The sequence below is a fragment of the Glycine soja genome, chromosome 14 (assembly GCF_004193775.1).
Source record: "Glycine soja cultivar W05 chromosome 14, ASM419377v2, whole genome shotgun sequence".
Taxonomy (NCBI): domain Eukaryota; kingdom Viridiplantae; phylum Streptophyta; class Magnoliopsida; order Fabales; family Fabaceae; genus Glycine; species Glycine soja.
Window position 1 is genome coordinate 4,158,592 of NC_041015.1, and position 22,099 is coordinate 4,180,690.

A 22,099-nucleotide genomic window follows, 5' to 3' on the forward strand; every position below is an offset into this window, starting at 1 on the left:
TTATTGAATAAAGATACTATCTCAGTACAAGAAGTGTGTTGTTAATGGTTGTTTACATGCCGAGTTTAATTTACTAACTAAACGGTAGTGACTACAAAAAATGTATCCGCTGTGATTACATGTACTCCCTAATAAGGATAATAATTTGCAACCAAGACATTAAACTACATATATAAATCTACTAAATAATCATATTATACTTCAAGTTTCATAAGAATAGGATCTGCACATGGAAACGCGTCGCTTTTTTATTGTGTGTGACAGCTACCAAGCATAATTAATTCTTAGTGGAAGACTTGAAGACCTAAAAACAACCTCTCTCTCTCTCTCTCTCTCTATATATATATTATGGTAATTATTTCTTAATTTCCGGAAAGACTAACTAATAATTTCAAGACACCAAAAAAAAGGGTATAGTTGATGGAAAATAATAACAGTTGTATATTTAATGGGAAAAAGTATCAATTAATTGATAGATGTTGGATGCATATAACGCTGACAGAAAATCAAACCTTTAACTCTGCAGTCTTCATAAACAGACCTCCTTGTTCTCTCTCTCTCTCTATATATAGTTTTTGAAATTTATAGATTACTATATTTTCTAGCAAATAAACTAGCTTCAGTAGTCACAGTACAAAATGTGTCATTTTACATATACATTTCCAAATCTAAAGAAATTTGAACCATATCCTAATTAGCCAAGTGTAACGCTTTTGATTCATGAATGTTTTTTCATCAGCAAAGATAAAATATATTTATGATGAGGTATAAGAGTACCTCAACCCGTATACAAGTGTAACAATTCTTACAGAGCTTTTATTCATAACAAAGGATCTATATATATAGATAAAAGAAAACCCTTAACTTTTCCAGTTAAGTAGTACCAAAATCTAAATTTTATCAAGTCCAACAACACTATCTCAGCAGCATATCCAACCTAAATGGTTTTATGGTATCCTTCTGATATGGAAATATGTCAAAAGCTTTTTCCATAGAATCAGAGGATGGTGCAGCTATTGGGGTATGAATCATAAACTCTGGGACGATACATGGGAGCTGAAGGTGGAAAATATGTGGCAGTGGCACACATTGGACAAGTTGGAAGATAGGTGGTACATATTGGAGAAGGTGGAACATACGTGCTATTAGTATATATTGGACAATTAGGAATATGGTAATTATCATAATGAGGTTCCTTTTGCGTGACTTCTTCTGTTTCTGTTTCTGCTTCTTCTTCTTCTCCTCCTCCATCTTGACCACCCTCATCTCCTTCTTCTAAATCTTCGACACTTAACAACGTAGCGTAACGGAACTTCTTTCTCAACTGATTTACTAAGCAAACAGGATCCACATCATTTCCAATCACCACCACTTGATCATTATTGCTTTCTTCTTCTAAGGACAGTGACTGCACCCCTGTATGTTTGATATATGGCCGTGAACACAACCGCAATTTAAAACCATGACAAATTCATATACTTTGGCTATATATGAATCGTGATTTACACACTATTAGCTAGTTTTGAATTACAAGTTATCAAGCATAAACAATTATAGGTAATTTCTACTTGTGGTTATTAATTCAAATTTAAAATGGATATTTAAGTAATAAAAGCAGGAATGCAAATTATTGGACATGATACACATGCATGCACGCGCACCTTGCGATTTAGCAGCAATTTTGAGAGCTTTGCTTCTGCATTTGTCAGTCTCCAATTGCACCTTTATAACTATTCTCTGCTGCATATATATCGCAGAATTCATATAGAGCTTATTATATATTCTCAAATAAATAGAGTAGCTTGTAATTTAACTAATCATTACAAAGTGATATTACCTTCATGTTTGATGATATATATGAAGAAGACTGCTTTAACTTTATATTGTTGGATCCAATACGTTTATTCAAGTTTCTATGCTTCGAATGGGCAGTGCGAGTGAGATTATATATATATATATATATATATATATATATATATATATATATATGTATGTATATATATATGTGTGTGTGTTTGTTAGAATGTGTGACATGTTGCCCATCGCGCACGCCATGAAAATTTATTTGACTTACTACAGTTATATATATATAGGACTCTTTTTTTTGTCTTAAATCATGTTAACAATTTAATTTTTATCTAGTTCAAAGTATCATTGAAGTAAAAAATTAAGGAAAATCCTGAAATAGGAAATGTTACGTAAAATTCAAGTAAACTATACCACAACGTATAAAAGTGACAAATAACACAAAATTCTTTTTCCTGAATTCTTAATAGATCGATTGAATAATAATAATAATAATATGTAAAAACCATTTTATTCAAGACTGCAGTAGCAGTAACATCTAGCAAAAGTTGTGCCACGGAGATTAATTGCAACCAGTGAATGCAAAAAGGTTGTCAATCTTGGGCATGATGTAACCCAACATGAAAAGGCAAATTAAGCAATAGCATAGCTTGGTGTGTGCCAACAAAAGCAAATCATATTGCAAAGTTTCTATACAAAAGGAGGAACAAGTCTCTCATTTTTTCTGACAAAGATAAAAACTATCTCTTAGCAATGGTTTCTATACAAAAGGAGGAACAAGTCTCTTATTTTTTTTCTCCACTTGGTTAACAATCATCTGTTGTGTCTCAATTTATAGCCGATGCATGCAAATGATTTCAAATATCAGTTTATTACTTTAAGTATTATATGCATATCAAGGATTAATGTGATATGAATGAGAGATTTTTATCTTGGCAAAGGTGGTTTAAAAAATTGGTGACACTTTTTTTTAAGGCAAAGGTGTAATATTATATATAATGAGAGCAGAAAAGTACAAGAATTACCACTGTCTAATTACAGCAACAAAAATGTCTATCTCATAATAGGTGAGGTGCGAGTTAAAATATACCTAAAGAGTCTATTGCATAGGCTATAAATTGAGACACAACAGATGATCGTTAAACCAAGTGGAGAAAAAAATAAGAGACTTGTTCCTCCTTTTGTATAGAAACCATTGCTAAGAGATAATTTTTATCTTTGTCAGATATTTTAGATGTTTATTATCTTATATTTAAATAAAAATTGGTGAAACTGTGCAATATCATTTGCTTTTGTTGGCACATGTGTAGCTATGCTATTGCTTAATTTGCCTTTTCATGTAGGGTTGCATCATGCCCAAGATTGACAACCTTTTTGCATTCACTGATTGCAATTAATCTCCGTGGCACAACTCTTGCTAGATGTTACTACTACTGCAGTCTTGAATATATATATATATATATATATATATATATATATATATATTCATTTATAATAAGCTTGTATTACAGAAGTCAGCTTTATTCCCACCGTGTTTGCTGAAAATAAGGTTTGACGCACTCATTAACGAATTAAAACTTGGTTATCCCTTCCCTATGTGACCAAAATAATATCAGAATATTTGAGTACATGAAATACACTCCAACCCTACTTGCATGGATTACTCTCCAACCCGTTTTTGTCTACGTTGATAAAAAATGCAAACCCTGTTAGAATTAGTTAATAGTAGTAGTAGCATACTAATACTGATATACTCCTGAAAAATTAAAAAAATATATTAACGAACGGTTTGACACAAACTTTAACAAAAATAAAATAAAACTTATCAAAAAGTTAATAATATAAAGATTTAATATAAATAAAAAGTTAATAACTTCTGATTTGTCGCTACTATTGATTGAGTCAAGTCTTGTTAAAAAATGTCACACGCAATAAGATAGTCTAATTAATCGTATCCGTATATACATTAATGAAACGCGTCTCTGAGAGTCAAGTGGTCGACAAACTATTGCAATTAAGTTTTTCTAAATTTTATTTTGAAATTTTTAATTTATTATTTTGTTTAATTTTCTTTTGTCAATTTTTCAAATATCTTTCATTTATTCTATTTTTATATTTTCTAACCTTTATTTTCTTCCCTGATTTTGATTTTTTTTAAAAATAACTATTAAAATTTAAAAACACATTCATTCATTCTTCAAAATACATATTTTATTATATATACTAATATTATAAAGAGAAAAAAATATAAATATACATTAATATAATATAAATTATTAATAATTATTTTAAGGGTTAATAACTTATTTGATCCTAGCTACCCTTGTCAAATATTGCGATGTAATTCCTATGCTTCAAAAGTCTACATTTTAGGTCTTATACGAGTATTATATATATATATATATATATATATATATATATATATATATATATATATAAGTGCCTGCCATTAGTTACAAATTAAGTAATTCCATTTGTTTTAGAATTTTTAAAACCACAACAAAATTAAAATTGATAGTGTAAAACCACATGAAATGGTGGCATATACAATGGCTTGCTATGAACACAATGATGACACCAGAGTTGCGTCACTTGACAATGATCTGCATCACTAATTTGGCTTTGGTTCGGTTGGCATATTTATGATACATAATTACAAATCAAACTGAAGGGCACTTGGAGTCATCAGCGTCCCCTGATGCTGTGGTGTTGAACGATAATGCCTCTGCAATTTCACCTTGTAACAAAAAAACTCAAACATATCATTGTACAGGATATAGAACAAACCATATATAATGAATGTTTCGGTAATCATAAAATCTTACGGAGTCGAGGTCAAAGATCATTTATAAATATTCTCTTCTCTCACCTACTAAGATATTTTTTTAGGGATCAAATTGTGACTATCATACTAGCACCAACACAAAAATAGTTGCATTACATCCTTTGAGTAAGACTCCCAAACCACCTACACAAAATAACAATTAACTATATAGCATTGAATTCCTTAAGAGTGTGTTTAGATGGAGAAATTTAAAATTTTGAGAAATTTTAAATTCTAAGAATTTCAAATACTTCAATTAAAATTCTTTTGTTTTCAAAATTTTGTGTTTGGATAAAAAAAAGTTAAAATTATGAGGATGAAAAAAAAAGAAAAAATATGATTGGTATGTTAGTTATACGTGTTCTTCTATGCTCACAACGATATTTTAGGAACTCAGACGGTGTTTCTTGGAGAAGACTGTAAGAAAAGAATTTCAATTTCTCACCTTTTAGAAGGAAATTGAAATTTCAGATTTTTAGTTGTTTAAAATTCTGTTTTAAAATTCTAAAATTTTAAATTCTTCATAAAAAGCATCCAAACAATGAATTCTAAAGTACAGAAATTCAAATTCTCTTGATAAATTATTTTCCTCATTTAAAATCTTCTATCCATATCCAAATGCACTCTTAGTTAAATTTGTCACAAAATAAGAATTCATGTACTTATATCGGTTCGCTTCATTGTATCAAGTAATCTTTGGTATAACTTCAAATCATCACTACCTATATTCTTATTTCCTCCTCGAAGCCATCTGAATGTATATTTCAAGTAGCAGTTAATCACATAAATTCGATGCATCCATCACAATATAGTTAATTAAGAAGTGTCTTACCTTGCCCCTACGAGTTTGTTTTGTGTAACTCACACTTTTATTAATTTAATTTAAATTTTAAAAAAAATTGTATTTCATTCTATTTTACCAAACATTACATTAAACCGCTTCTGGTCTGTGTTTTGACCACACGAGTACCCCTCCCAAGCACTTTTATTCTGAAGTTCAGTATATGTTTCACTTCAAAAAGAAAAATATTTGATAGACAGCTCAAATGACATCCAACACTGAGAAAGAAAAAATAAAAAAATATAAATATGATAAGATTTATAATGTGATAGGAATATAGAGAGAAATGAAAAGTGTGAGTGAGATATTTAAAATAAAAGATGTTTTATGTATCATTATTCCTTTAAGAATTTGGTATGTCGGGTTGGTTTGGACTTTTGATGAGAATCCTAAAACTGTCTAAATATAAGAGACTTATGATCAAGAATAGCACTAAACAGTCACAGGATACCTTTGGTAACAGTCATACAAGGCTTAAGTGGAGAAAAACAAAAACTCAAAGACACTCTCAAGAATTTTGATTGCTGAAGACTCATACTAAGTTGAAGGCCCATATCGAATATTTTTTTCTATTTTTGTAATTTTTTATTAAATAAATTGGTGTCTTTTCTGCACCTCATCTACATTATATGTATTGAAGTCATTTTGATGAAAAAGAATTTTGACATTTTGAGAAAATACATGTGTATTTTGTGAGAACTTCTCTTTATATTTCTTGCTGAATCAATTTCGGACTTATCAAGATTGAACTCTTGTGATGTATACCCTTGACCTATCTTTCATCTTTGGAAGTGACATCATTCGTTTTTGTGATTTATACCAAACGATCTACTCCTAATAAGCATCATATCAACTTTGGAGGCCGGTAGTGTGGTTACTAATAAGAGCTCGTGTTGATGGAGGTCTATTTTTAAGTCACGGGGAATCAAAGAGAAGTCAGCTTTGGAGGCCTAATAATTTCTCAAGGGGAATCAAAGAGAAGTGCCATAGTTTTCTTTGCGTGGATTTGTTAGAGAGAAAGAGAGTGAAAATGGAAGGTCCTTGTGTCTATATATGAAGAGAGGTGATCATATTTCATGAGTGACTTCTGAAGGGATGAACCTGTCGTAACCATTTTGTAATGTTGGACACCTTTTTTTTCTCTCATGTAATGTCTTAAATCAAGTGTGGACTCTAATTTATGATAGGCTAGGAGTTTCTTTTTTTGTTCTTCCTGTATCTTGCTTGGATTTCTTTATATTCCAACATGGTCAAATTCTATAAAACGAAAACAGGACACTGTTATTTCTTTTAGGGGTCCAAAAAAATGTCATTTGAGTACTTCTTATTTATTGTATTGATTAATTTTTTAATTATTATTATTTACTTTTCTTTCCTTAATTAGAGAATAAATATATAAAATAATTAAAACTTAAACAAAGATAGAGATATAATTGACAAAATAGTAAACGAAAACAGGACATTGTGTTATCTCATATAGATTTGGGGTCCCAAATGTTGTAATATTATTCTTGGATATCCAAAGCATAAAGCATGTGCTTCAATTCATGGATGATTTCACTTTCAGAAATTAAGGTTCAGTCTTCTTAGAGAATAGAGCAAGTATTGGGGTATGGATCATGATCTACCACATATAATGGACAAGGTGGAGGAAAGTTAGCATAACAATAAGCTATTGGCAATTTTTTCTCTAAAGTTGTTTCAACTTTCTGTTCTCCTCCACCACCACCCTGTTGCTCATCGGAAGCGTTTGCATCTGCAACACTTATAAGGGTAGCATTGCTGAACTTTTTTCGAAACTTATTCGTCAAGCAAACAGAATCGATTGTATCTCCAGTCACCACCACTTGATCTCTGCTTTCACCTTCTAATGCCACTGAATGCACACCTGCATGTATGTTTGATTTGGCCACCTTAATTAGAAACAGCATATATAAGTTAATTATGAGCATAAATAAGTACTGTCAAGTATAACTCAATTAGGATATGTTATTTAGACTGAAAATTAAAAATTGAAATTACTAATAATAAAAGCTGTGTTTGATTTTTCTTTTGGGAACTCCATATTCAATTTGAAAGTAATTTCATTTTGGTGATATGTTTAGTTACCCTCAAAAAGTATGATTACACATTGTCTGAAAAATCAGTTTTTGTAAAATCAGTTTGTGAACTTAAGTCTCACTTAAACTTAATATTACAAACTTTAATCTAAACATGCACTAAGAAATATGATGCTCATATAAAAGTTTGTAGAAAGTCATTTTAATGTCTTTGACCATCACATTATTCATCTTAAAATCAATTTTTTCTGTCAATTGTATAAATTATTGTATAAGTAACATTTCTCAATAATAAACGGATAATTGTACCTTGAGAGGCTGCAGCAATTTTCAGTGCCTTGCTTCTGCATTTGTCATTCTCCATGTGCACCTGGATAACTATTTTCTGCAGAAGTGGAGAGCTTATTACTGAATCAAATTGAACCTATGCAATAATTTAATTACTAACAAATGCAAGTGGTCTCACCTTCATGTTTGGTAATTTAAAACAGAGGACAGCTTTAGCTTTATGTTTGGGGAGAAGCTTTAGCTAGTGATGTTCTGGTTTTTCATGGTAGTGGTGCAATTAGGAGACCGTTTATATATCCGCATGTAACAGTGATCTTTGCATAGAAATATTAATTAGTAATGCTTTTCTATCATACTTTTTATAATTTGCTTAAAACTATTAAATTTCATTTTATAAGTAATGAGATCTTCTAAAAATAGAGAACAGAACCCATCTTATTTGACAGGTTTCCTGTGAATTCTCTACGACAACAAAATCATAAAAAGTCATTAACATAAATATTAAAGTTCAACTTAATTTAAATACACCGATAATATAAAAGATTTTTACATTATTATTCAACTATATATTATTATATATGATAATTTTGTTTTATAATAATTATTTGAAAAATCATATTTAAAATAAGTTTTTTATTAATTGATAATATAAAAAAATTTATACTCTACATGGAAATTAAACTCTTATCAATATTTTTTTCTGTATTATTTTTGCTGACTTAGAGTAGACATATTGCGCAAGACGCCATGGAAACTGGTTGATTTCTATATTTTTCAGTTTGAATCCTTCTTCCATTTTACACTTATGATGGGAAATTAGGTGACGTTTAACGACAAAATAAAGGTAAATAATAAAGACAGAGAAGAAAAACCACATATGAAAGACTTGGCCCCGCGTTTGAAGGTAAAAACAAAATAACGAAGAACGTGGACTCTCTTTGAAAGACTTGGCCCCGTGTTTCAAGTTCTATTTTAAATTCGATTATTAGATATGTGTGAATCATTTTGTGGGACCAGCAAATTCCTAGTAGTTAAATGGAATCTTCTTAATGATAAAAAATTTGGTAGAAGACAATGATGTTTGTTAATCTATTGAGGCTGGATTTGTTTTAACTTAATTTTAATAATATATGCTTTCTTTTCTTTAGAAAGAAGTTTGTCAAACATTTTTTTTTTTGAGAAACTTTTAAAATTAAGTAGTTTAATTTTATTAAAGAAAATGAAAAAGTAGCTTTATAAGACTAATTGGGTGAAGCAACTTTTGGGGGATAAAAAAGGGAATTTAGATCCTCTTCAACCAAGTTAAGTCAAAATCCTGTAAAATTTCAACCTTTAATGTGTTATTGTAGAACAACCAAGAAGGGGAGAGAACGTAATAGACGGGTCTGAATTTAAAACTCATAGAGAAGTGAATAAAATAAGAAAAAGAATGAAATAAATTTATAAATTTAAATTAGCTTATGTATCTACATATTAATTTGTAGAAATTTTTTTATAATAAATTTTTTAGAAGTTGATTTTTAACTTGTATATAAATTAATTTTAGTTTAAAATAGAAGTTTATTTTATTTTTCATTTATTTTCTTATAAATGTTTAATGAAAAAATTGAAAAAAAAAGAACTTTAAAAAGAAAAATCCTTACCCTCAGTTTGATGGGTAGAAAGAGAAGATAGGAAGAAAGAGAGGAAAAGTGAGGGGAAGAATGTGGGTTGGTTAACTGAAAGAGAAAGGAGATTTTTGAAATTTTCAGTGCAAAGGAGAGAAAATAAGAAAGAATGATTACTCAAGGACAAATGTTCTTAAAGTAAGGAGACAAAAATTGTGATTGATAACTTATATTTGCTTTCAAACTACACTCATTTATCATTCGTCCTGTAATTTGCGGTGTATTAGCATACCATTAAATAAATTATAAAAAAAAGTAATATTTATTTTTTATTTTTCTTTATTTTTTTCAATTAAATCACTTTTATTATTTTTTAAAATTTACTTTTTTTTTTCTCTTCCCACATATTTCCTCTTATTCTCTCCATTATCTTTTTCACAACCAAACACAAGGAGAGAATGAGGATCCAATATAAAAAAATGTGGTTTTTCTTCTCTGTCTTTGTTCTCTTTGTTACCTAGTCATATCTTCTTACTCTCTCCGACCCCATGCTTTCTATCTTCCCTACTTTCTCTGTCCCTCCATCGCTAATATCTCGTTTTTCCAGAGTTGCTTTTTTTAGTTAAAAAAATAGCTGAACATTATTTTATTTTTTAAATTCTTATTTTATATTGTAACTTTAGTATTATTTTTACACTAAAAAAACTAGGAAAAATATTGTCCAAAAATTAATTCATAAGTGTTTGAAAATATATATTAAAATTATAATTGAAATAAGATAAGAATTAGTATTAAAACATATAATTTTATTGTTTCTTATATAAAATTTATATGTTAAGATATTATAATTATTTTTTAAACATATTATTATAATTACTTTTAAAATTAATGATATAAAAAATTATACAATTGAAAAATTTATGATTTATAAAGATGTGATTGAATGAATATACATACATATATATATATATATATATATATATATATATATATAATCAATAATTTACTCATGAGATTTCAAAATAAAAATATATAAATAATATAATATTATGATAATATAACAAATTATAAATATTATATATATAATTTATAATATCATAATAATATATCTTGTAAAGTATATTATATCAAATAACATTTCTGTAAGCAGAATATCATAATAAATATTATAATAGTATGTGATATATTAGAAATAATTATTCAAAGTCTTCTACCTAAGTCCACTCTTGTCAACGGATGTAAACGTCTTTCAAAACACACGTCTTGCAAATTTTGAGTGGAAAATATATTGGAGGGGGAGTGACCCGTGTTGGAGGAAAAAAATTTAATACAGATTTTGATATTTTGAATTAATAGACTAGAGTACTCTACATTAAATTATCTTTCTAGAAGCAATTCTTACACTAATTGCCAGTATTTTATTATCTAATTAATAATATTTGCGATCATGAAATATATCAGTTAAAGAAAAATATTTTCTCTAGCACAAATATGTCCTAGACACTTTTATTGAAAATGTTACTATTTATAACATTTTTATCCAACTTAAATAGGATTATTTCTGATAAAAACATAGTGCTTGTAATCCATAAAAAAGCACACACATCAGCGCATCACAATCTCAGGCCTTGAGCTCCACACATCACTATTAATTGAGATACCTGAGTGTAAAGAACAGGGCAATTGGTCCATCGCATTTTGGAAATAGTTAAATAATTGAACTGTTTTGAAACATTTATTTCATATATAAAAAAATAAGCATTTACATCTTTGTCTTTGATTATTATTTTTTTCACGATGGCAATATGTTAAAATTAGTTTTATTGGTCTATGTAGGTATCGTTGGCAAATCCACTCAACGTCTAGCAACTGTCTGGTCAGAAACGGTGGCTGAGTAAAAGTTTTATTTTTTAAAATAAACTTTTTTACCAATTTTTTTTTTAAAATAATACTTTTCAGTATTTGTAAACTATAAATACTTATACTTTTCATTTGATAATTATTTGTATTTTTTCACTTGTGTCATAAGCACACAAGTTTGTGGTATTATTTGTATTGACCGAAGTTCTAAAAAAAACAAATACACAGGCTGATAATTGAGGAAATTTCTATGAAGTAGGAAGGAAGAACATTAAGATCGATCGACACAGACAAATGAAGGGTTGTTTTTTCTTTAAGAAATTTCTTTGATAGAAGATTGCTGTCTAGGACATAATAGTCACTAACGATGACTTACTTTTCTTGATTTTGCCTGTAAGAAGGTGGAATATGATGCAATTGGAGGTGTTTACCAATCATTCAAATATATTTAATACAACCAAATAATTAAGTATATGTAATTAATATCTTAAATTTAAGACTGAATCATTTGAGTAATGAATTTGATCCTTAATCCAAATAACAAACACTATAGAGTTTATAAGAATTCATGCCCAATATTGATCAATCAATTAAACTAAATTTTATTGGTTTGATTCTTATTATACAAACTGATTTAATTCAAACAGAATTTTACTATATTATATATCCAAAATAATATATATATATATATATATATATATATATATATATATATATATCAATCAGTACACATGCTCATGTGATAAAAATTTGTTTTAACTGTGAATTTGCAATTTATTTTATATTTATTCTTTGAGAAATTGTAAAATTAATTTCAACTTATAATTTATATTTATATTTAAACTATGTTGAAAATGATTACATATAATCAATTAAGAAAATTATTAATAGTTTCTAAAATGCATCTCCCACCTTATAACATAATCAAGAGTTAATCAAAAGATCGAGGAAAAATAATTATAAGAGTTGTATTTATTCAAATAATCAATTTATTGTATACTATTAATTATTTTCTTTTAGGGGGTGATTTATTTTTAATAAAGGAGAAAACTAAAAAAAATATTTTGGGCTTAATGACCCCTTCTTCTTACCTATTTTCCCGTGCAATGAGAAACTTGGAGTTAAGTTTTTTTTAAAAAAAATATTGGGAATTTAATAAATTTTATTATTACAGTAGTTTCAAGAAATCAAATTTTCGCAATGCGTGCCGCAAAACTGTAATATTAAGAAGATATTACAGCTAATTAATTTTTGCTTCTATCTTTTAGAACAACAACAGTAATTTTAATTTCACAAAAGGAATTTAGAAGTATCAAATTATTGGAACTTGTGCATCGTAAAATAAATAAAATTAACTGACGCAATTTAATCTGTAAAGATAATTGTATTTTTCTTTTTAATTTTTCAAGAAATCAAATTTTCGCAATTTAATTATGTCCCAAAATGGATTATTAATATAAGGCATTATGCTTAAATGAAACTTTTTTAAAAGAAAGAAAGCTTAAAGAAATAATAATAACAACAACAGTAAAAATAACATCAATAATAATATCAACCACAGTTATAAATAAAACATAGAGATAAAAAAAATATTTACTTCAAGATGATCATTCTTAAAGAACACAATGCGTCAAATAATTCAAAGCAATTTATGTGCCTCTAACTTTTGAGCTCTAAAATATTAAAATATTCAAACTAAATTATAGACCATATGCTTTACACTAACATTTTTTTTTAGAGGATCCTAATGTTTGATGGTGTCCTCTTTATACATACTAATAGGAAATAGGCTCAACTGCCAATTTCTTTTATTTTTTAGTTTTAAATTAAAAATAAAAAATAATTAAAAGAAGTAAATATTTGGTACATTTGAGGAATTATTTATTCTAATAACTATATTTGAGGAGTTATTTTTTTGTAATTAATAACTGTTTGATTCAAATGTGGTTTTTAGAATTAATTAGATGATAAAATGATTTAAGAAAATGTGTATATCAAATAAAAGTAGTTGTTTTTATTAATAGTTATAGTTAAAGGAAAAGAGGATGAAAAAAAGTGATTCTCCCAATATATGTCTGGCTTCTTACATAAGTGAGATTAAGAAAAAACTTCAAGCTACAATAATTGAATAACTTACTTTTCTGTTGTTTTTCATTAAGATAAGATTATTTTTGTTTAAAAGTTTGAAATATGAATTGTATATCTTATTCTTAATTTTTCAATATAAAGAATACATCATTTGAATAAGTATAACTTAAAACATGTCTTTACACGTTGCCTAACATAAAAAAAAAAAAAAAAAGACTCATTAATCTTTATTTCTCTTCAAAAGTTTTTCTTTCTTTTTTATATTCTATGTTTTCAATGTTTTTACATACTAGACAAAATTGAGTGCTAACACACCTAATGAAGGTAACATAAAATCTTATTAAATTAATTAGTCAAATTAACAAAAACTCATATTTTCATAGAATATTTTCGCATCAAATAACGCTGCTGAATATAAATAATAAAATCATTTATATGTCTAACAACTTGCACCATTCTCAACATGATTTAAAAATAGCTTCGAGGGAGGACTAATGTTTAGTCTTAGCGTTGAAGGCCCGAAAACAACGTCAATATTTTAAAGACAATTATGGTAATTATTTAAAATTAAAAGAAATTGGCTGGTTGCCGGAAGACTAATTTCAAGAGTAGAGTTTTCCGCTTAACGATCGATGGAATAAAAAAGTTGCATTCTTTGTGGGGAAAAATCCAATTGATAGATGTTGGATGCATCAATTCGTGACCGCCATAGCCTACTAAAAGGGTTTGTGCATATGTATTGTACATAAAATTTTGGCAGAAAACCTAAATCGTGAATTTACTCAGTCTTCATTAACTTCCATGTTAAATGTATATCCTTTGAAATTTAGGTTAATAGATTTTCTAACAACTGAAACTAGCTTCAGTCACATATAACAAAATATCTTTTTACATACATGCACTTCCAAATCTAAAGAAACTTTTGAACCTTATCATTATTCCATATCCTAAGCAAAGCATAACGCTTTTTAATTTAGATAAATATGGTTTTTCCTATCCTTGTCGTGGAAAGGTCAAAAGCCTTATCCATACAATCACAAGAAGAAAACCAGGAGAGGTAATTAATTAACTCAGAGGATGGAGCAGCTATTAGGGTATGGATCATAAACTACGTGATGGTACATAGGAGAATGATAGGTGCCACACATGGGACAAGGTGGAGGATAGTTTTCATTTGTCTCGGTTTCATCTTCCTCTTCTCCTCCATCTTGGCCACCCTCATCTTTTTCTTCTTTCACTTCTTCCACACTTAATAACGTTGCATAACTGAACTTCTTTCTCATCCGGTTGGTTAAGAAAACAGCATCGATTCCTTCTCCAGTTACCACCAATTGATCACTGGTTTCGCCTTCAAATGCTAATGATTGAACACCTGAATGTTTGATATATATATATATATATATATATATATATATATATATATATATATATATATATATATATAATAAATTTAACAAGAGTGACAAAATAATTTTTATGTAATTTTTAAAAATTTGTCGCTAAAATTTTAGTAACAAAATTTGCCAATATTGACAAAAAATTTGTCGGTAAGGTTTTAATTTGTTGTATATATGGCCATGACAAAGAAGAAGCACAACGTTGTTCACATAAAATTGCTGCATATATACTTAGTCTATGAAATATGAATCAAGATTTAAACACTAGGTACTAGCTATGTATATGTATTTAGACCTGTCGGCTATATATCAAATCAAATTTAAAATGGATCTTATAAAGTTAGCAACGGATGATCGAATGGAAATTATTGAACAAGACACGTGCACCTTGACATACAGCGGCAATTTTGAGAGCCTTGCTTCTGCATTTGCCATCCTCCACGTGCATCCTTATAACTATTTTCTGCTTCATGCATGGCAGTATTAATTTAAATAAATATAGAGCGAGTTATTCAAAGAAATATCATAACTTGTAATTTAACTATTTATTAATCATTGCAAGTGATATCACCTTCATATTTCATAATCTGAAGCAGAAGGCTACTTTAGCTTTATGTTGTTGAAGTTGGAGAAGCTAGCTATATTCGCGGGTGATAAACTATGTTCTTTGTGTGGACAACGCTAGTGATTATATAGGAAAATGGTGAATTGACGCTCATCTTACTAGGCACTTGAAAAAGAAAGAAAGAGATAGATGATTATAGTATTAAATATATATACTGTTAATACTGAGAGATAGTTTTATTACCTACTGTAATTCAGCCTCAAGTAGGCCTCAGAAGGATACATGTAAAATGTACAACAACAAAAAAAGTTTTTTTCAATACATGAAAAAAGTTTAAAAAGGAAAATTATTGATTGTTCAAATAAATTTGCCCTGTAATTTAGTGATTGACTGACAGTTACAACGAATGGTAGTCTAATATGTCGCATTCCTATATGCATTATTAAAACGCGTCTCGAGAGTCAAGTCTTCGTGGATGAACCGTTTCGGATCCCATAATTAATTTGACAGTTTTTTTTTTAAAGTAAAATTATGATAATATATATATATATATATATATATATATATATATATATATATATATATATATATATATATACACACACACACACACGGTGGAATTCAATTAATAACATACATTAAATTTGTAAAAGAAAATTTGGATTTCAATTATTTCCACAAAATACATCCCTAAAAAAATGAAATTAATCACATAATTAATCCAAACATTAAAATTTCTGAAATACTTCGAGATTCCATCGAGATATAAAGATTCTAATTATGATGAATAAAAAAATCAATTTATCTATATTTCATCTAACTTCCACTATAATTTTCCCATGTATGTTTTTCTAAAACATTCACATCTGACTTGACTCTCATTAAAATATGTGTGAATCTTTTTGTAGAGAACAGAAATTCCTATTAGTTAAATGGAATGCTTTTAATTATTAAAAAAAATTGGGTAGATCTAGAAGACAATGATGTTTGTTAAGTTATTAAGGCTAGTTTTTTTGGTTACATAATCAAAGGCTAGGTTTGTTTTAACTTTTGGCAGGATTGTTTTTAGTAAATTAGACTGATATTTTCTAAGATTTGATTTAATTATACATATATTTCCTCTATTTGAAGGCATTATTTTGACACTCCTTCTGTCGTATGATGTAACTTTCAAAGTTCATTTACAAAAATATCCTTTCCGACAATCCAAAATTGCCATTCTTGGCTGTCGTTCTTAGTTGTCATTGCGTTCAAGCTCCACCCCCAAGCTCTGCAGGGTATTGCCGCTTCCACTGTTCAACAGTTCAGTGTACCTTTTCTTTTTCTTCTTCTTAGCGGTCCACTAAAATATTCACAGGGAGATCTCAACAATTACAATTTAGTTGGTTTTTGAGATACCTTGGATTCAACATACTCAAATGGGTTCTTTTGTTTTTATTTGACTAATTTTCGTGAAAGGAATTTATGCTGCTGCGAGTTTTCCAACAGGTTGAAACATTTTTATTCATGATATTGACACGTTACTTCTAACTATTATTAAGAAAATCACAAACTAAAGAACTCCTGATATGAGATTCAAAGTAAAAATTTTGGATGCTGTTTGGAGTTCTTCCTCGATTTGAAGTTGCTCTTTGCTGCAATTATTTTTTTTCTTCAAACTCAGATACCCAAAAAGAAGAGAAGGGTATTTTAACAAAATAATAATAATAAATCAAAGACATGATCTTCATCGGTTGGAGTAAACAAAATTGACGGTGTTAAAGGATCATGAGGTATCAGTGTAATAACTAGCAAAAGGTTAGGGATTTTCTATAGGAACAAAGAAACGAAGGAATGCATATGTAATTAGAATAATTAGCTGTAGCCGAGGGAGTGTTACTGTAATTTTTATTTTTTGTATTGTTAGAAAGAAGTTGGTGAAACATATTTTTTAAAACTCTCAAATAATATAAAAATGATAAGAAAAAGTAAAATTTTAAACAAATTTAGTTGATAAAAGACAAATTGAGGGAAGCAACTTTAGTATAAAAAACAAAATAGATCCTCTTTAACCAAGTTACCATGTAACCAAAATCCCCTCTCTTCCACCAAAAAAAAAAAATGTAAACAAAATCCAGAAATAATGTAATCAACGGTTTTAGTTTTAGTTTGAGATGAAAGGATAAACCTTGCAATAAAAGAGGTAGGTGAAGATCCATTCTTAGAAGAATGTCTTCTTAATTTCTTTCATTATCTCTTTGGTTATTTATTTATGACTTAAATATATTTTTAATCTATGTAAATTTTAATATTTTTTTTCTCAATGTAAGTTTATTTTTTAATTTTAGTCTCGGTAGATTGGCATTATTTTAATTTTGTTTTCTATAAGATATTTTATTCAATTTTAATTTATGTAAATTTGTATTCTTTTTTCAATTTTGATCTATGTAAGATTCTTATTTTTTTTATTTATAATTTTCATAAGTTTATACTTATAGGAATCAAAATTAAAAAATACAAACATATAAGATCTAAAAATAAATAAAATATCTTATGAGATCAAAATTAAAAAGATAAAAAAATATATTTAATTAGTCTTTATCTATTTATTTTTTAATAATTTCTTCTTATTTTATCTCCTGATTATCTAAACTTTTTATTTACTCACTTCCTCTTTTATCTCTCTTTTTCTCTTCTCTTTTTTAGTTATTCCCTCTGTCCTAATGATAAGGAAGACACTTTGAACATCAATCACTCAATATTAATAATGTATTAATTATGTCTTTATTAATAATCATTAACTTGTTATAGGTAATCATGAAAACATTAAAGTTCAAGAATATTATGCAAAATATCAATAAAAAAATAAAAATACTTTAAAATATTTAATAAGGACAACTAAGGAAAAAAGATTAAATGCTTCATTAAAATTCTAAAAAAATCATATAAATTGGACCATCAATTTCTTCTAAAACTATGTCTTATAATATGGACAAGAGAAAATATTTCCTTTAAGTTAAAAGAAATAAAATGATTGAACTCTTTATTTTATTTTTTACACTAAAAAATTGAGCCAAATATAGCTTAAAAATCAATGCTAAGTGTTGGATAAGATCTTGTATATTTATTTATTTAAAAAAGCATGAAATTTCCTTGAATTTTGGAGTTATAAGGTCAACTTATTCACTAAAGAGAAAAGGGGAGACAGAGATCATAAGTTTGAATTTCTCTCATTAACATAAACTAATAAGCTAACAACTATTGATGGAAAAAAAATCCTTGATCTTTTAGTTCTCATAAATTGACTGTCCTATTGTGTGTTGATGGTCATATAATAATAAAAAATGGATTTAATTGCTATTTTGGTCTTCTAATTTATTTTTTAAATTAATGTCATCATTTTATTTTTAAAACATTCAATTTGATCCCTTAATTTATTTTTATGTTCAATTTGTTTTTTATTTTAAAAAATCAATTAAATCTTTTATTTTTAAAATGGGTTCAATTAATTGGTTCAACTTAAAACCAAATTTGGTTTCATTTTTTGAATTTTTTTAGAGCTGGCCAAAGAAAATGGGATAAAATAAAATCAATTTTAAAAAATAAATGACCAAATTTAATCTTTAAAAATAAAAATATCAAATTGAAATAAATAAATAGATCAAAATATCAAAGTGAACCTTTTATAAATAATAGGACCAAATTAATCTCTAACTATATATATAAAGGGAATAAGACTGCTGTATACACATTTTTATACTCATTGCCCACTATCTTCTTTTTTTTTTACTAAGAAAATCAAGAAACACAATTAGGCACGAAGTGTCTATTTTCCCTAGTATTAAATAATTAAGATACCAATTTAAACTTTTAAAAAATAACAGTACTAGAATAAGAAGTAAACCTAAAAAATATAAATATTTTATTATATGATAAAAAATTTATTATATATAACAATCCATCTCACAAGTATAGATTGATTAAAAGAGATTGTTCAAGTAAAATATACATGGTACTTTAAAAATGTATGAGTGGAAAAATATTTGCACTATTTATTTAAATTAAATTTTAATTTATTTACACTTTCATTCATATAGTCAATTAGGGCTGATCTAGTAGGAGATTTGAGTAACATATATGTGTAAAGTCTTAAATTTAATTAATCCTAAGTTTTGCCACTGTAAACTAAAAAAAAATTGTCATATAAAAGAAAATTATTAAATTCTGTATTCATCCATCATCATTTGAGAGATTTTTAATTACTTGACAGAGTTTTTTATGTTTGCCTCAATCATCATTATTTTAAAGGCTGTCGATTTAATTATTTTGGGGGTGGAGCGGGTCACATGACTTTTTTTTCTTATTACAAATTAATTTTCTGCCTAAAATTTAATGTTTTATAGAAGATGGGTGCGGCTTGAGAAAGAGAAAATGACAGGTTGACTTTAGAAATCTTAGTTTCTTTCCTCTCCTCTCGTTTCATTTTTTTTAATCATTGGATGAATCTAATATCTTCGTGTTCACTTGAGAAGTGATTTTCAACTGATAGAAGACACGATAGATAATTAATTAAGCTCCTTCTATGTTTAATTAAGCTCATTTAATTTCTAATTGATCAATGACCAGTTAAGCAATCAACAAGCGCAAGTACCCAACTGGCCAACAACTACAATAAAAGTTAATCAAAACACAAACATATAAACCACTGAATCAATGACGCAAAATTAAAACGTAACAAAGCGTATAAATGATATCACCACCATGCATGATGCATGCATGCATATATTGCGCGCGGTGGATGCAAAATTTCCCCATATGCATATTAATTCTTTAAGCCGCAATTTTGGGACAGTACTCTCGTTGAACGGCTTTCATGAGGAGGCTATCGTGTTCAAGAGCCATCTGAACAGGGAGAAATCCAAGTCCATTCGCCATGGCAAGCATTATCTGCTTCGTTTCCTCCTTGAATTCTTCAAGATCAACCCTCCCATTCAAGTCGTGGTCGAATTGCACGAACATGGACTCGTACACACGTGCGAGTTCGTCGGGGTCACGCTTCACGTCGACGCCGAAGTGGGTCTCGAACACCCTCAGCCTCTGCAACTCCTTCAGCATCTCCGCGTAAGAGAGAAGACCGTCCTTGTCGGTGTCCAGTTGGGTGAAGAGGTCGCTCACGCAGACGTTGAAGGCTTCCTCGTCCTCCACGAATCCTACGATGGTTGCACCGTCTAGTATTTCTACACTCATGATTTTTAAGGGGACAATGATGGAAAGAGAGAGTAGTAGTGAGTGGAATTTGATTGATGAATTTTGGTTTGGTATGAGACTGTGTTGGTCGATTGAGGTTTATATAGCACTGGGTAGCGCGGTTGGTTATTTTATGAGTGAGAAGTGGTTTAATTTCTTTGCGACCGTTGTTTAATTTCCTTTTAAGTCGTGGATTTTGAATTCGAATGCTTGCCGACCAAGTTTTATTTATGTCACACGCTTTCTTTCCATTTGCTTCCCGATGTTGGTATATATTTATGTGGTCTTTATATATTTGAATAATGGGTTCTTTTATTTGGCACACATGCCGCCAATAGGAAAATGATTGTTCTAGAATGCTAGGATTCATATATTACTCACTTGATTATTAATCACAAAGGATCTTTCAATTAATGTCTTTTAAAAAATAATAAATTTAATTAATCATATTAAATCTATCAATTATTTATATTATTATTTTAAAATTATCTTTTCATTATTTATCTATTTAATTATTTTTCATTAATATTTAAAGAGAAAATAATTAAAAGTATATAAGAAAAAATAATTAATGCACCTAGAAATTAGAAAATAATTTTATAAAAAAATAAATAAGTTTCTAAAAAAAGGTCTTATAATTAACAACAAAAGAATTATTCCTTTAGTAACATTATATTTTAGGTATATTATGTGTATCACTATACCTAACAGAAATAAAAATAAATAAGTAGATTATATTTCAAATATGTTTGTATTTTGCATGTTATACTACTATAAAAATATGTTTTTACAACGTTAAAATGTCGGTTAAGCAAAAATGATTATCATAGAAAATAATATCATGATATTTTTGTAAATAAAAACAATAATTTCACAATGATTTTTCAATAATCATCTTATTTTACCCTTTTTATAATGATTTTGTAGATACATCTCTCTCTGATCAATCTCTCTCTATATATATATATATATGTCTCATGCTAAGGATGATTGTGGTTCCACTAACGGTGATGTTGGTGGGTTTGCTAGTAGTCGTAATTATATTGGTAATTAACCATTGCCTAAAGAAGAGCAATCTCATTTTCAAGTGCATCTGAGGCATATAGGATTTCATATCCTAGATTGGAAGTCTCTAACCAAGTCTCATAAAATAAAATAATTAGTTATATTTGAGTTTGTGAAGCCTCTACTTTAAAAGAATGGAAACTAAATTATGAAATAACCAAATAGAGTGCATGCATTGAATAAGCGAGTAACAAATAAAGTAGTGGAATAATCAAATCAGATAAGTTCAGAGGTGCTTCTTCAATTCCTTTTCATTTGACAATTGAAGCTTGTATGGCTTTTCATTTTTTTCATGAGTTTGTTTAACAAGTTTTGAAAGTTCTTAAATAATTTTCTCATGTTTTAGTTTGAGGTAGATGGTCAGATCTTTGGTAAAAGGTTTGGATTAACATGGGAAGAGGCTAAAATGCAGATATCTGATTATTTACTCATCTAATTGTTCTCAAATTAATTTATAACATTCACTCTTATT

The 22,099-nt window shown here is 28.0% G+C and overlaps 3 protein-coding genes and 1 pseudogene across 5 annotated transcripts; all 4 read right to left on the reverse strand.

The window, feature by feature from the left end:
• Positions 1-727: 727 nt before the first annotated feature.
• On the reverse strand, positions 728-1,909 carry LOC114382981. Of its 2 annotated transcripts, none has more exons than XM_028342538.1 (3): positions 1,838-1,909; positions 1,662-1,740; positions 728-1,416 (listed from the first exon to the last, which is right to left on the reverse strand). In XM_028342538.1, the coding sequence occupies exons 1-3, from the start codon at positions 1,841-1,843 to the stop codon at positions 998-1,000; spliced, it is 504 nt and encodes a 167-aa protein (XP_028198339.1). In that variant the 5' UTR covers positions 1,844-1,909; the 3' UTR covers positions 728-997. The 2 variants fall into 2 exon arrangements, with proteins under 2 accessions (XP_028198339.1, XP_028198340.1); XM_028342539.1 differs by having other exon boundaries at positions 1,662-1,737; positions 1,838-1,908.
• A 5,007-nt stretch (positions 1,910-6,916) lies between these two features.
• LOC114383506 lies at positions 6,917-8,169 on the reverse strand (annotated as a pseudogene).
• Positions 8,170-14,171: 6,002 nt separating this feature from the next.
• LOC114383505 (heavy metal-associated isoprenylated plant protein 47-like) lies at positions 14,172-15,469 on the reverse strand. 2 transcript variants are annotated; one of them, XM_028343187.1, is made up of 3 exons: positions 15,343-15,469; positions 15,159-15,234; positions 14,172-14,746 (listed from the first exon to the last, which is right to left on the reverse strand). In XM_028343187.1, the coding sequence occupies exons 1-3, from the start codon at positions 15,346-15,348 to the stop codon at positions 14,445-14,447; spliced, it is 384 nt and encodes a 127-aa protein (XP_028198988.1). In that variant the 5' UTR covers positions 15,349-15,469; the 3' UTR covers positions 14,172-14,444. The 2 variants fall into 2 exon arrangements, with proteins under 2 accessions (XP_028198988.1, XP_028198989.1); XM_028343188.1 differs by lacking the exon at positions 15,343-15,469 and having other exon boundaries at positions 15,159-15,243.
• A 4,406-nt stretch (positions 15,470-19,875) lies between these two features.
• Positions 19,876-20,670, reverse strand: LOC114384494. The gene has a single exon (XM_028344164.1). The coding sequence runs from the start codon at positions 20,560-20,562 to the stop codon at positions 20,146-20,148; it is 417 nt and encodes a 138-aa protein (XP_028199965.1). The 5' UTR covers positions 20,563-20,670; the 3' UTR covers positions 19,876-20,145.
• Between the last annotated feature and the right edge of the window lie 1,429 nt (positions 20,671-22,099).

What these genes read in the sequence shown, in the direction of transcription:
- LOC114382981 (XM_028342538.1), bottom strand. An exon ending in AATTGCTGCTAAATCGCAAG is followed by an intron (nt 1,417 to 1,661) that starts GTGCGCGTGCAT and finishes TCAAACATACAG; the next exon opens with GGGTGCAGTCACTGTCCTTA.
- LOC114383505 (XM_028343188.1), bottom strand. Translation starts at nt 15,243, where the DNA reads ATGAAGCAGAAAATAGTTATAAGGATGCACGTGGAGGATGGCAAATGC. An exon ending in AATTGCCGCTGTATGTCAAG is followed by an intron (nt 14,747 to 15,158) that starts GTGCACGTGTCT and finishes TCAAACATTCAG; the next exon opens with GTGTTCAATCATTAGCATTT.
- LOC114384494 (XM_028344164.1), bottom strand. Translation starts at nt 20,562, where the DNA reads ATGAGTGTAGAAATACTAGACGGTGCAACCATCGTAGGATTCGTGGAG.